We start from the raw sequence: 14,966 nt of genomic DNA, 5'->3' as shown, positions 1-14,966 counted from the left end.
CGCAGACCCCCCCAAAGTAATATGCAACCCCCTTCCTTTCCTCCCAGGCCAAAATACATGCAGTCACTGGGAACGCGTTTCCCTCCTAGCACCCTGTCACTGGGTATATCGGGCAGCATGAGCAAAGTCTTCTCTATAATACAATAAAGCAGAGAGGGCTTTAATTATTAAACTATATGTATTAATATTTCTGTAACGTATAAATAAAAATTAAAAACCCCAGATTAACTATATTAATGCCAGCCTCCAGCCTAGGACATCAGGTGAGCACGTGTTTAAATACCCCACAGTGGAAGGCACTTCCCGCCGCAGTGCATTATGGGCAAATATTTATGCTCCAACCATTGCAAATGCAGCCAACACAGCGAGGCATTCTGGGACATGTAGTCCTCTCTGATCTCTCACCAGACGAGGCCTTTTCGTTTTCGCCCACGCCCCAGGCTTTCTTAGTCCCAGCAGCCGGTATCTTGCTCAGACCCTGCGGTTGGTAAGGATGCTGTTTGCTGCCGCCGCGGAGCGTAATAAAGCTCCGATTTTGGAGGTGCTGCGGCAGTACGTGAACCCGACTTCCCCTGATGTCCGGGCCCTGGAGGTGGCCTCGGGCACCGGGCAGCACGTAGCCCACTTTGCACGGGCTCTGCCCCACGTACGGTGGCAGCCCAGCGAGTTCGACCCGCGTTGCCTGCAGAGGTGAGTCACGTGATCTCGGACGGTCATGTGACCTGGGAGAGAGGGACAGTGAGCACGTGGTCACTGATGGGGTAAAGGGCCTTATTATTTTTTATTATTATTACTATGATTATTGTGAGAGCAGCAAAGAGCTACAAACAGCATTTTTCTTTGTTTTACCTCACGCTTTAAAAAAAAAAAGATGTTAAAAAGACTTTCTCATATTAATTGACATCATTAAATTAAACAACTATTATTTTTTTATTATGGGTTGCAATTTACATTGAACTGTATGATAACTTCCAGGGGTCCCGAACTGCCCCTCTTACCTACCTGTCCCTCTTTTTTATTTTGGAATTTTTTGGTAAGCATTTGGAAACTCAGTACGATGAAGCAGCCCCTATGGTAAAAATAGCAGGTTTCGTGTAAATCATGGGGCGGCCTCCGTATTGTGCATGAATGAATAGGGTAACATCATTCCACAGGCCCAATATATACGTGATTACCTGCTAACGATTGTTCTCAGCACAGCGTTTTCTCTTTGCAGTATCTCGGAGCACATCTCGAGCTCGTCGCTCGTTAATGTGGAGCAGCCCCTGACTCTGGACGCCTCTCAGAACTGGGAAACCTGGGGCCCGAGAGCCAACTCGCTGCAACTCATCGTCTGTATTAACATGATCCACATTTCCGAGCCCAGCTGCACCCAGGTCATCCGCCTCTTCCCCATTCGTGCGTCTGTTTATTTTACAGGGTTAAGAGCGGTCAATCTCAGGGTTTAGGTATAAAGAAATCTTTTAATGGGGGTTATTGACCATTGTCTCGTCCTGAGCTATATCTTCCAGCTCAAAATAAAAACCTAGAGTGGGTTGTATGTAACACGTCTTCGCTGTTTGAAAAGTCACTAACATTCCTTCACCTATTCACAAGTCCTGCTAGTCAACCACCAAGTAGTTCTTTAGCTGTCACTGTACTGCGTTTGATGTAATTCCCTGGCTTTCTGGCCATGGTGTGGCTTCTGAGCACCACAAGGTAGGATTCCTGAAGACCTTTCACCATGTGCTGGCTTTTGGTTGGAGATGGCCAAGTAAGAAGGCTATCACTCAGTCCATGATGGCTTGTTATCCCACCTTGGAGACGATTCCTCAGTGTTTTTGGTATTAGAGCATTGCCTCTTGGGCTTCAAAAAAATGGCTTCCATCTGGAATGCCACCTACTGGCTCTGCATCTTATGACTTGGCTGGCCGATTCATCACTGAGATTCCAATGAGGGAGATAATACAGAATTTATTACATGAGTAAGCAATATATATATTAGTATAGAGGAAGAGGAGAACCCAGATCCAGGAGGCTTATAAACTAATAGGCGGATGAGGGATCTTTTGCAATAATCTTTTCTTTTAATTTATTCCTTTTCGTCTCCCTTCTCTAAACCGCCTACTGAATTTCTTCCAACAGGGTCTCTTTAAAGGGGCAGGGTGCCTTCTGCAGGCTGGCGGCGTGCTTTTCACGTATGGGGTAAGATTTTGGCGAGATATCGCTCAGTTATTGATATATTTTAAAGGATTATTTAAAGAAACGTTCTACCCTCTAAAATGGTACTTTTATTTTTAATACATGTTGGAATCCGGTTTACCCAACATGTGATCCATGTCCGATGGATTTTACTACATGTTATTGTTTAATTATTGCCTCTGCTGAAACCAGGAAGCATTAGTATGTAAACGCCTTGCGCATCTTCCAGATTGCATTAGTGTTTAGATATACAGTATACATGTTACTGGCTGCTGCTGCTATTGATTTCAATGGGAGCTCAGCTCCCATTAACAATAATTTGAGTTCTATTGGACATGAGGAGTTGACCCTTTAAAATGTTGATCCAACATGCATGTGATCGCTGATCAATTAATGCTATATATTCCCATTGTACAGAGCTGGAGAAAATGATACCGCTACATATAAAGAATATTCCTAAGCATGTAGACGGTGTATGTTGGTGTTTGACGTGCAGTAATGGTTATTCTTCTTACAGCCGTATTCCGTGAATGGGGTCCTCACGCCGCAGAGTAACGTGGATTTTCATATGAGTTTGAAGAGGAGGTACATGAATATATTAATACTTGTTTGACCTCTGAGGTCGTATCGTCTCTTGGGATTCTTCTCTCCATCTGCTCACTTTAATACACATATGTTATATGTATGATATTAGACATATATGTACCTTTCCATTGTTGCAGTAACCCTGCGTGGGGAGTTTGGGACACGGCCGATTTGCAAGACCTGGCGAAGGCCAACGGGATGACGTTGGAGAGAATGGTACAGAAATCTCTTGCCAAAACATATTTTGTTCCTACGAGACCAAGGCTGACACATCCACCACTTTAATGAATACCTAGACATATAGGGTGACACTATACCTAGATAAATGTTCATACGTGGGAACTCCTGAGCTCCGGCTACCCAGAGCCTTCCCTTGCGGGACGCGGCCAGGACGTCGGTGGGTGGTCCCACTGACATTGTGGGAAACACACCCATGTAAAGGGCAAATGGGCGGGGAGCGGGGCATGAATTACGACCCCGATGATTTATGATTGTCACCAAAAAAAGCATTCAAGTTCTAGTTCCGTGACTGGTGAAGGTCCATTTCCACGGCGGTGGCTTTTTGCTGGTCGCTTGTAGCCACCTAGTGGTGGGATGACCAAATTGTCGCTTTAAAATATACATAATGTATGAGAGCACTGATTGGCTGTTGAAACCATCATAGACAATGAAGCGTCACGGGTAAATTTCTATTACTAAAAATCTTGAAAACTGCTAGAATTCTTTTTAATAATAAAATATTTTGCTTCCACGTTCTACTTAAAGTGTACGTCTCTACAATAATAGAGAGATGGAATTCTTTCTCAGATACATAAATCACAGGACAGGTTAATTTACCTGATCCGCCACAGCTATTTCATTATAACAATCATTATCCTCAGCCAGATGTAGTTATCGTATATTTGTGATTCGGAGGTTGGATCGTGTGATACGGAGGTATATTTACCATGACTCTCCCAGCCCCTAGTGTGATCCGTCAACCAGAAGAGATGTCCCCTATGAACATACATACTAGCCTAGCAGGTCACATGGTCAGATGCGCCCAATCTCTATCCACCATCCTGTGACACACAAACCTTTGTGCTACTTTGCCTTTTTGTTTGTGTTTTGTTATAGGTTGACATGCCTGCTAACAACAAATGCTTGATCTTCAGGAAAATGTGACCTTAGCTCCTCCGGCAAACGACAACGACCCACAGAACGGGTGCCGAGACATTCTACACGAGTATAAGCTAGTTATTCTGCTTTCCTGTCTGTGCCTTGAAAGGACTCAGCTATATTTGCATTGCAAACATGTATTTCTTTTTACCTGCCTTTGTTGATAAAATACACATTTTGTTTTTTTTAAGTTTTGAGTTTGGGAAAAAAAGCTGCACATTTTTATTAAAAAAGGGACCTTCTAACAAAGCAATTTTAACCGGAGTCACAATGTATTTACATGAATGCTGATAAGGAAAGAAAATCCGACATAATCAGTAATGAGTATCAGGCTTTATTGCATGTTTTTATATAGAGTTAGTTATAGGTTTGCAATCTGTTGGGTGTGATGTCTCCACCTAGTGGCTAATATAGCGTATTGCATCCTATCAGCTTTCAGGAAGAAAATGCCCTAATCACGATGACTTGCTAATTTGGCTAACTATCTGTTGTACTGCAGCAAAACTTATTGTAACAGATGCTGGGCCACCGTTATTGGGACTGCAATTTTATATTGACTTCCAGGGGTTAAATGTAACATTTAGTGTTTTCACCCTCTTGTTACCATTTGTATGTGTGAGAATGACACACATGTTGTGTATTTGCCTTTGTTGTATGTGTGATGAGATCAGCCGGATGTTGTCTGTTCAGTCCGTTGCCATTATGTTAATCTTTTCTTGTTTCCTGTGTATGTCAGTTTCCCCTCCCTGAGTAAAGTGCTCTCTTGCATCCTGACGTGAGTGTTGTGTCTGATTGTAGGGTTTTTCGGGAGACCCTTTTCCCCACCAGAAGCCCCTTTACTCTGGAGCAGCTACCCATCTTGTAGCCAGCTTTGGCTATGAGGAAGGTGGCAGCGACAGCCGGGGACGTCCCAGTTGGTTCCCGTTACACTTGTCTTGGAGTTAAACTCCTTATGCTGATGTCAGGGAGTTATTTGCTTATCCCAGCCTTTCTATAGTTATTGACGTTCGGATTAGTTTAGGTCAGAAGACATTTTTTGGTAATATAAGTAGATTACTAACTACTTCTTATACTGTTGATTCTATAGACGTTTGTGTGACTCCACCAACATTCCTCAGAAATATGATTTTTGCTCTTCCCACGTTTTGTCTTTTAGAATTTTTCCTGGGAATGCTTAATTGTCATGTGACACAAAAGTACCCTCTGATAGGCTGTTGCCATAGTAACTGCTTCATTTTTTTTCATGTGTTTTTTTATCTGATTAAATCTTCAGAAGAAAGAATGAAACGCCAGATGTATTTGCTCAGCATTTTAGAGAGTGCAGTTAATGTTTTGTCTAAATGGGATAATACTTTTAAGCAACCCAACCTATAAATTTTCTGCATAATTTACTGTATTATGTAAATTCATCTTTCCTGGTGTCCCTCCGTCTGGGATCTTACAATGTTTGGAAAGCTCACAATAGTGTTTCTAGAAACATGAAATGTTTATTAAATTAAAATACGTAATACAAATACATAAATATCAATAGGACAAAGTCCCAATAAAGCCCCGCCCCCTAATCCTCGAGCCACACCTCCTGTCGTAATAGCGTCCCTCTTTGGCCATTTGAAATGATGCATTTTAGGTTATTTGTCTCTTTTGGTGCACTTTGACCAACTTAAACACACACTGGATTTGCTCGCTCCGAATATAAAAGGAAACGATCAGTAAAACTACAGCAAAGGAACCAAAAAAAAAAGTAATGTATGGATTGGGAAAGGTGGTTATTTAAAGGTGAAAAGTCGCCCATGTTTCTCGATCTATCCATACGGTTACAATGTAATACGCTGATACATTTTCTAAATGTAGCAGGGGTTTAACCCATGAGTGGCTGCATATCTTGATCCCGTATGACAAAAATAAGGCATAAGGCTCCTGCGGGTGCAAAAAAATATCTTCTGTAATTTACCAAAAAAACATTTCCAGGGAACGGTTGATCCAAAGTCTTTGCAGCCCCGTACAGGCTAAATGTACACCAAATACCACCTCCGTGTACCATCTTAAGATGCTCAGAGGCTTTTTTTTAATGGAAATATATACAAAATCCAGAAAATGTGACACTGAATTGTTTGGGAAATGAGTCTTTTCCAGTTGCATGTGACCTTTGCTGATATTGAATAATATGGGTTTCTGAGAAGAGGTGCAAGTGCTTTCTGAATGAACGTCCATATGGATTAGTCTTGAAATCTGTTGAGCATCTGACACGTCCCTTTGTCGAGCATTTCTCTGACCTTCCTTAACCTTTTGTCGTTGGCCGGGCGGATGTAGCTAGAAGCTCCCAGTAACGCCATCCCATCATGCACCTCCCCCATGATCAAGAGCTGGGTATCCCCAGTAAGGTTGGAACAGGAACACCCTCCTCCACCACCATCTCCAAGAGTGACTTCCAAATATTTAGTATGAAACAGATGAAGACCCATGTGCTCGTCCTTCAGCACCTCCCCCAGGGCCACTCTGAGCACTCGGTCTTCACCTAAATCTTCTAGCCTCCCAACGATTACAAAGTCACTACGACACAAGCTGGGCACCAGCCTTCCCCGTAAGTGGCATCCTTGGCACTGCTTGGCCCGTGGAAGTGGGCAGCGCTCCTCACAGGCCTGCTTGCTTTCAAAATTGTTCTGGTTTCCTTGGCATCCACCGTAGATGAAGGAGAAACATTGCCTCGTCAAGACGCTATATGCCCATCTCCATTCTTGGGTTTTGCAGGGTCCTCTCACTGGTGGCAGGGTACAAGGATCGGGGGGTTTTACCTGGCACGCTGCTACACATTCTTCGTAGGTCTGGAAGCTGTTGGAACTGCTTGGGCACAACCTCTGAAGGAAGGTCTTGCACTCACCGGTTTGGGCTTCGTATGACCACTGTAGGACCCGAGGTCCCGGGCATTCCTTCCTGTCTGGAAGCTTCAGACACTCCGACCGGGGGGCCGACTGGATCTGGGGGGAACCCGTTGTAGTTTCACTCTTTCTCACGACTGAGAGAGGGAAGCGAGCTCGGAGCAGTCCAGCAGAGTTGCGAGCTACACAGGCGTAAATCCCAGAATCTTCTAGGCGCGCGTTGTATATGACGAGCTGTCCGGCGTTGGTGACCACTAGATTACCGTACATTTGGTCCGGGCGCATTAGTGGGGAAGATGGGCTGTCATCCAACTTCTCCCATAGGATTTCAGGCCGAGGGCGTCCGCTAGACTCGCACTGCAGGCCCACCGTGCCTCCTATAGCCACAGACTGAGGGGCAGGTGCCTGGTACAAAGCCGGTGGCAAAGGCGGTTCCATTGGGGTTGACGGTTGGGTAGGCTGCGGGGTAGTTTCCGTCAGGGCTGGTGTAGTAAGAGGCCACGATGAAACGAACTTGCACGGCACCTCCGTCAGACTGATACCCCTGGCGCAAGCCTCGGCATCCATGTAACAGCGGTTATAGTAGGTAAGTCCATCCGAGGCACATGTAAAACCTGGCTGGTTACCGCAGCGCTCGCGGCATCGACAGGCGGGGCGTCCCTCCCACATTTCGCAGTCCGATCCCTGCTGGGCGCAGACGTGGCCGGCACAGGTGGCGGGATGGAGCGAACCTTGGGACGGTAAACCGGATTCTGGATACCGGGCAGCGACGCAGCTCTGCTGTCCGCAAACATTGGTGCAACATTTCTCAAACGTTTCGCAATCCTGCGGGGGGGGAGAAAAAAAAACATAATCGGCGATCAAAATGTCTTTTGCATGGCACAGCAGCTTCAGTCTGTGGCGCATCACTGGTTTCAAGGATAAGCGTGAATAAAGGTATGTTTATGTGTCTTTAGAGAAATGGGTGATTCTTATGAAATGCAAGCCTTTTCTTCATCTTTTTTTAATGTCAGGAGGGGGTCCTGCCAGTCTTTCTAATAAACAAGGAATAATAAATAATAATAGTAATAATAAGTAAATAAGACTATAGTGGATTTTCTCACTAATAGTCCCTTTGTCTCCGTCCAAAAGCTGTTAGAAAGTAGGGTTTCTTTCTAAGATCTAGACTTTTCGTAGCAATGCGGGGACAAAAATTTACACACCTCTTATTGCTGTTTTTCTTTTTCTTTTTTTTTTTTTTAAACCGGCGTCCCACAGATTCTCCAGGACATTATCTTTTCAATTAAATGAGTAAAATTATACAAAATTCTGAATAAAATACAAAACACTGTAGAAAACAATGGATAAATGAGGCTTTTAACTCTTTCGTGGTCAGGGCATTGCCGGATTGTGCTACGTCTTTCTGAATTTTTCTACGTAGACGACTGACGCGAGGTCTCGCCGCCTGGCCTTCAAGCTGCAGCTCTCCACAGACGGAATGCCCTTTGACAGCCTTGGACTATAGCCCCTTACACCCGGTTAAGTAGCCCCCCGACATTGTTTGACCGAATCGGGCACAAGGTCGACCCCCCTGCTTACCTGGTCGGACTTGCATTCCCTCTCGCAGGTGCTTTGCGCATCCACCCACAGGTTTATGTTCAGCTGATTGGGGCAGATGCCCAAATGACCCCTGGATGGAATTGGACTGGTAGGGGGTGCCCATAGGCAAGACACCAGCACCCAAAGTAAGAGCACCATCTTCGACAGAACTCTGATCCTTTAAAGTTCTAGACTTCGGTTTAGATCTTCCTCTTATGTGTGTGCGAGAAGAAAAAATAACGTGTGTGTGTGTGTGTGACTTTAATGGTAGATCCTGATACATACACATCTTTTCATGTAAGTCAAACACGTTTCCAGCGTCGGCAGGGGTCTGTGTGGTATCAGCACACGCATCTTTGTCACGCATGTGATTGCCGTAGCTGATATATGTGTTGCGAAAACCCTTAATTTAAATACTGGCCAATGCAGCGATCTGTGATGTTAACACAACATCGGTCCTAATGGTAAAACCGCACACGCGTGTGGAGACCCCAGGACAGTGTAGGTGCGTGCGGTCGCCTGTCCCATGTTACGTGTGCGCTACTATGTGTGTGCGGGTCGTGTCTAACCTTGAGTGCGCGCGTTCTCAGAGCTGGCCCAATGGTCCAGGTGAGCCCGATGTCACCATAACCTGGCAGCGTGACCCTCGGTGGGGCTGGAGGTGGAGAAGAAGCCGGCCAGCCAGTGGGTAGGATCAGTGGAGATGTCTAATGTGCCAAAGGTCTGTTTCTCTGTCTCTTGTCCACCCCTCGCTCTCTCTCGCTCTCTCCCGCCCCTGGTCTGGGACAGGATAACTTCCTAACCAGAGTCCTGTGTGGGAGGGAGGGGGCAGACCCTGCGTGGGAAGTGGGGGTAGTTTGCCTGCCTTTGGGAGCGATGGGGAGAGGCAAGGAGGAGATGTGTGAGCTGTTCTGGTGTTTTGCTCCAGGCAGGTAACCGTCTGTCTGTGCTTGACTGACGAATGTACGGAGTTTGTACATCTGAAGAAGAGACCTCTGAGGTCTTGAAAGCTTGTACATTCATTCGACAAGAATCAATCATTTTTATGTTGGCCCAATAAAAGGTGTCGAGTTTAGCGAAAGACTTTGGCAGAAGGCGGCTACCGCAGATCCCAACACAGGCCACGTGTGGCTCATGCTAGCCATCATGGAAGAGAACAGCACTTTGTGTCTCCTAAATGTAACATGGTGGTCGATGTGTGGCCGTCGGAGTCCTGGCTGTTACAGGGAGGCTGTGTGAGCCTTGAACAGAAGGGGGTCTGTGTTTCGGTTTTTTAAGTTTGGGACACAGAGGCGTACAGTATGGGGGGCAATTCTCCTGCTAATAGGGGTGGCTGGTCCGGAGGGACCCTCTTGCGCCTCCCGTCTCCTTTTATTGAGTGTTGGTGGCTTTCAATGAGCAACCCCTCCTCTCTTTCTCTCCCTCCGGGCATTAAATAAGAGGATCAAAGGGCGCCGTGGTTTAACCCTTTCCCACATCTATCCGACACCAGTAATGAAAACAATGACATCTCCGTGGCAATGGTAATCCTTTGATCGGTTTATTGTCAGAGTCCCGAGACTACAATAACCACAATGCACCAGGGAATAGCCAACCAGTAACATTAGCAAGAAGACACCCCCCCAATAATTAAATGCCCTTTTCCATTCCAATATCTTTTATATGAAGCTATGAAATATGTGGAGGCTTTATATGTGAATCAATACCATGATCAGATCATCTGGATTAGCTTTTAGGGCTCCTGTAGAATGTAAGCTCTTCAGCCCAGGCAGTATATAGACATGTTTTGGCCAGCTACATTGTCTCCTGAAACAGAGGTAAACCATGTTTCAAAAGGAAATCGCGTAAAAATGTTTTGCTTTAAATGCCATTAAAGGAATTTGCCGTAACGAGGGGCATTCTAAAAATCTACACCAATTTATTTTATTGAATATTTTATTATTATTTTATTGAATATTTTATTATTATTTTATTGGATATTTTATTATTCTTAAAAATACCATCTTTGCTACTGAAAGGTTATTCTAAAAATGTTTCAGGATTTTATTTTAAGACTCTAGTTGTTTTTTTTTTTATTGGCCAGACATAGTAATTCTTTTGTTAATTAGTCTCAAAGTAATTAAAAGACAAAAAAAAAAAACCCCAGTGCATTTCCTGGTTTAAGTGGGATAAACGGGAGTTAAACAATAGCTTTTTGTTAAAAGGACTCAAATGGCCCTCCAGAGTTTTACAAATCCTATGTGCATGATGGGTTAATAATCAAAAACAACTCTCGTGCAAAGTGGAGCAATCACCAGGAACATTTCTTTAGTTGCTATGGTGATTGCACAAAATATTCACTCTGTAGCAAAATTGCTCTTTTACTTAAGGTGTAAATCAGCAGGAAACACTTTCGTACATTTCTAAAAAAAAAAAAAAAAAAAAAAAAAAAAAAACAACTACTGAAATGATCACCTTCTGCCCAATAAAAGCAGCTTTTTGCATAACTGGGAACTCTTGGGGTTTGACCCGGAGTCTCTGCGTGAAGAGCTGATATGGATTGTGGGCCCTTTAGATTGCCATGTGGTCCATGTGGGATGCTGCAGAATCCCCCCCCCATCTAAATACCCCGCAGGAGATGCATTTGGCCAAACACATCCCCCTGCATGCACTCACCTCCAACCAGATTCAGAGGTGGCTCCGGAGAACGCTGCTTAGACCCCAGTGCGCATGCGTAAAGCGTTCCAATTGATTTTAATGGTAGCACTTTGCTGCCCCTGATTGATAGCTTAATCAGCCAATCAGTGGCAAGAAATTTTATTCCATGGAGGAAGAAAGAAGATTTTTTTAGCATGGCTGCAACTTCCATGCCGGGCGTCTATTTTTTCATTTCAGGAGTCTGAATTCTGGCAGCATTTCTAATACGCAATAATTTTGTGTTAAAGAACCATCTTTTTTCAGTGTAGAACCTACAGGTTCTTTAACTTTAACGGCAAAATTGCACACATTTCTGTGATTTAACATCTGATTAATTTAATTGGTAAAGTCGGCCGTTATACGGGTCCTGGTGTGTTCATAGGGCCCAGGGGACCCTTTGACAAATAAACTCAAATAAACGTTCTTTACAGATAAATTCCTGCACCTCTCTTTGAATCGATCTATCTGGGCTCTGGCGCACTTCCGCAAGAAGCTGGAGCTACGGGGACTCTCCCTGCTTCCTCCAATCGGGGGAGAGGTCGTGCCCGGGAGCTCTGCTTTTTGGAACAATAACGTACCGCGGGGAGGGGGAATCAAGGAGGCAGGAACGTTGCAGGGTCACGTAATGTAAGGTCACGTGGCCCTACTATTAAACAAGAAGCTGCTCGCAGCCGGAGGGAAAGCTATGGTTGACCTGTGTGAGGGAGTATGCATGGAAGGATGCGTGTGTAAGCATAAATGTATATAAGTAAATGCGTAAGGATGGATGTGTGCGAGTGAGCATGAATGTGCCCCTAAGGCATCTAACCCCAACCCTCATAATGCCACCCCCCCCTCCAAAGAGGGAGTGCTCCGGGTAGCTGGAGCCTGGAAGGTCCCAGGCATGTTGGAGCAAGGCATTGAGAAGTAAAATAATGTATTTATCTACAGAGCCTGCCATGTATACACACTATCGGGGCTTTTAGGGCTGTAGAACCCTGCGATACCCTCATACCCAGAAAACACTCGGAGCTCCTAGAAAAGAGGGACAACAGCGATGGATTTGGGTCTCAAAGGGAGACGGTGCATTCATTTAGAGACTTTGGAGGGACGGTCATGCAAGTAACAGGATTTCAAACTAAAGCTGCACCGATTGCTTTTTTTTTAACAATTGATCGGCGACTCAATCTTCTGGGCTTTAAAGATTTTAATTCTGTGTCTCTCTTTCAGCAGAGTTCATATTAAATAGCCGCGTATCTTATTTCATGCGCCTCCTCGCAGAGCGGCAGAGAAAGAGGATTTATATCCTATCCAGTTTTTGGATACATAAAGTGCTCCATCTGTTCATGTCACCAGGGCCTTTGCTTTCCAAGAAGCCTGTCCCGCGCAGGGTGATGAATGGACATTAAAAACGTTCCTGCTCCGGCCCATTAATGTTGGAGGTTTTTATCTCTCTATTGGCAGCTGGGCCATTGTGTGAGCGTTCAGAGAGCGATCGGATGGGGGAGGCCGGATCATGTTCTGCTGGATGTCTCATACACCGCATACATGTGGCAAGAAGTCAAGACAGCACATATGTTTATCATGAGAATCGAGATCACTGGGGACAGAAAAATAAACCCTTTTAACAAAAACAAAACAAAAATAATAAAAGGAGGGCTGATTTTTGAGTCATACATCTGTGATACTCATACAATGTAGATAATCCCTCTCTGTTATTCTAATATATACGGTATATATATATATATATATGGTATATATATTATATAAATATTTAGAGTGTGTGTGTGCGAAGTGATCTGTCATCTTAAAATGCACATCAGCAACTTAATCAATAAAGTATGAAATATGCTATTTTTTTATTATTGAAAAATGCTTTAGTATCAGTATTAAGCAAAATAAACTTGTATTTGAGTTCTTCAGATCCTTCCCAGTGAGTTACTTTGGGTTTGCAGATATAATCACACGACACACTAGATGGCACTAAGTCACTATGCAGACTAAAGAGGGCCATTGTATGTCAAGCTACACGGTAACAAACCTTCCACCAAACGTTCCCTACAATTACTGACCAGAACACAGAATGCTAGCGGTTACAGACCTCTAACTGGGGAATACAAATCTTATTTACATCGTTTTGGATTTGGGATAATATTGGGCTGATATTCGAACCAGTATATCCATGATGTGACCAAATGGTTGTGTAATTCAAGATTAACTATATTTGATTTTTTTTTATTCTTGAACATAAAAATAGACACACAGTTAAAAGGTGGACATAAAAAGTGTAGGGATTTTCATTTATTTAGAAAAAGGACATTTATAACAAAAGGTATCCATTAAGCTTCACAGTTGGAGAGTTAAACCCCTATAACTTCTGATGGTCGGGGTAGGAATGCTATAACTGTTCAGAGCAGCAAAAAAACAGATGCGTTATTCAAATATTACTTATTACAATTAACCATTTCAGACCTACAATCTCCCATCTGCCCAGAAATATTATATCGCATTCAAACTACCACCAAAATAGCTGATCATATGACACCTACTCAATGAAACGCGTTGGCACCAATAGAGGCGGCTCAGCACGTTGCTCTGAGGCGGCTCGGGACACTCTGGATAGACTATGCTGAACTACAAACCATTTCAAATGCCTCGGTTGCCAGAAACCAGCCTACCGTCTGATGTATGAAGCCATGTACTCATTAGTGTTTAATAGTGAGCCCCCCCCATGTATTCCTGGTCTCATAACACAAATATAAAGAATGAAACGGGACATGAACAGCAGGGTTGAGCAGCTTATTGGCCTAAACTGGTCTTTAATCAAGACAGAGTTGGCTGTGGATGAGAAGAACTTGGTCTAAGTACAGATGGAGTCACAGAAGCTGCCACAATTCTGCTCTATGGCTTTAATTGGTCACAATAACTTAAAAGTTAGCACGGGTCCTGAGTTATTCTAATGTTACCTGATAATTAGTTTGCTCTCAATTTAGAAGACACATAGATGCGGGAAACAGTCAAACCACATTTTGCTTTTTTAAATAAATATTTAAATCACCGTCAATTGTATCTGCAATATACACAAATTTATATAAAACCTGCCTGGCAGATTATATACAATGATTTTCTTCTGCTTTTGGGAAGAAAGTATGATGCAAATGGATGTATCAGGATGGGACTTTCGCAAGCCAGAAAAATATTTTGCTCAAATCGGTAGATGGGTTAGATTAGTGGGGGTGATGATGCGGTTTACAGTTAAATTTCGACATTGTTGTTTTGTCTGTAGATATGATCCACGGACAAAACATTGAAAGCGGAATGTAAGGGGTTCTGCGAAGCCCGATTTCTCCGCAGCTGCAGTAGAAAAGTCTCAGCAACTCGCTTCATAGACAGGCTGCAGCATCCCGAGTGAGCAGAGTGGGGGAGCACAATGAGGACCCCCATCGGCCTCCCCCTGCAGAAGCAGCTACATACACGCTTTCAGCAAGAGCTTCAACTATGGGGTTTATTTACTAATTTGCACCCAACCCTAAACTCACAATCCATTACGATGGGATAAACCGGGCAGAGCGGAAGGCTGAGCTGGACCAGCAAAATACACAGTTCTATCAGATAAGATATTGAGATTTCTTGAGCATTATGCGAGGCCAGGTCAGTCTCTTGGAGAAGCTCACTGTTGGGTGATTAAACACTTGCTGAAAGGTGTATATAACAAAATGAAACGTGTCTGTTCACACATAATAAAACGGTATGGCGAGAGATTCTGCAGGAAGCATAACTCAAAACATTGAGGTAGAAAAGTTTTTGCTAGGTCCTAATTTCAACGCACTTTTTGTAGGAACAAAGTGGGCAATCACTGGCAGAGTAACTTCTCCTGCGGACGCTGACCATAAATACTGGACACTTTCTGCCCGACTGAGGACATTGGGGGTT

The 14,966-nt window shown here is 44.0% G+C and overlaps 2 protein-coding genes across 2 annotated transcripts; one reads left to right on the top strand and one right to left on the bottom strand.

Moving 5' to 3' along the window:
- Positions 1 to 361: 361 nt before the first annotated feature.
- Positions 362 to 5,216, top strand: METTL26 (methyltransferase like 26). Its single transcript, XM_053471565.1, has 6 exons — positions 362 to 690; positions 1,217 to 1,376; positions 2,125 to 2,184; positions 2,699 to 2,766; positions 2,904 to 2,982; positions 3,883 to 5,216. Exons 1-6 carry the CDS (start codon positions 494 to 496, stop codon positions 3,928 to 3,930), a joined length of 612 nt encoding a protein of 203 aa, XP_053327540.1. The 5' UTR covers positions 362 to 493; the 3' UTR covers positions 3,931 to 5,216.
- Positions 5,217 to 6,095: 879 nt separating this feature from the next.
- Positions 6,096 to 9,126, bottom strand: WFIKKN1 (WAP, follistatin/kazal, immunoglobulin, kunitz and netrin domain containing 1). The gene is made up of 2 exons (XM_053471548.1): positions 8,379 to 9,126; positions 6,096 to 7,625 (listed from the first exon to the last, which is right to left on the bottom strand). Exons 1-2 carry the CDS (start codon positions 8,535 to 8,537, stop codon positions 6,141 to 6,143), a joined length of 1,644 nt encoding a protein of 547 aa, XP_053327523.1. The 5' UTR covers positions 8,538 to 9,126; the 3' UTR covers positions 6,096 to 6,140.
- Positions 9,127 to 14,966: the final 5,840 nt, after the last annotated feature.

Source organism: Spea bombifrons, chromosome 7 (genome assembly GCF_027358695.1).
Source record: "Spea bombifrons isolate aSpeBom1 chromosome 7, aSpeBom1.2.pri, whole genome shotgun sequence".
NCBI classification, from domain to species: Eukaryota; Metazoa; Chordata; class Amphibia; order Anura; family Pelobatidae; genus Spea; species Spea bombifrons.
Note: the sequence above shows the minus strand (reverse complement) of the source record. Positions and strands in the feature narration are given on the sequence as shown.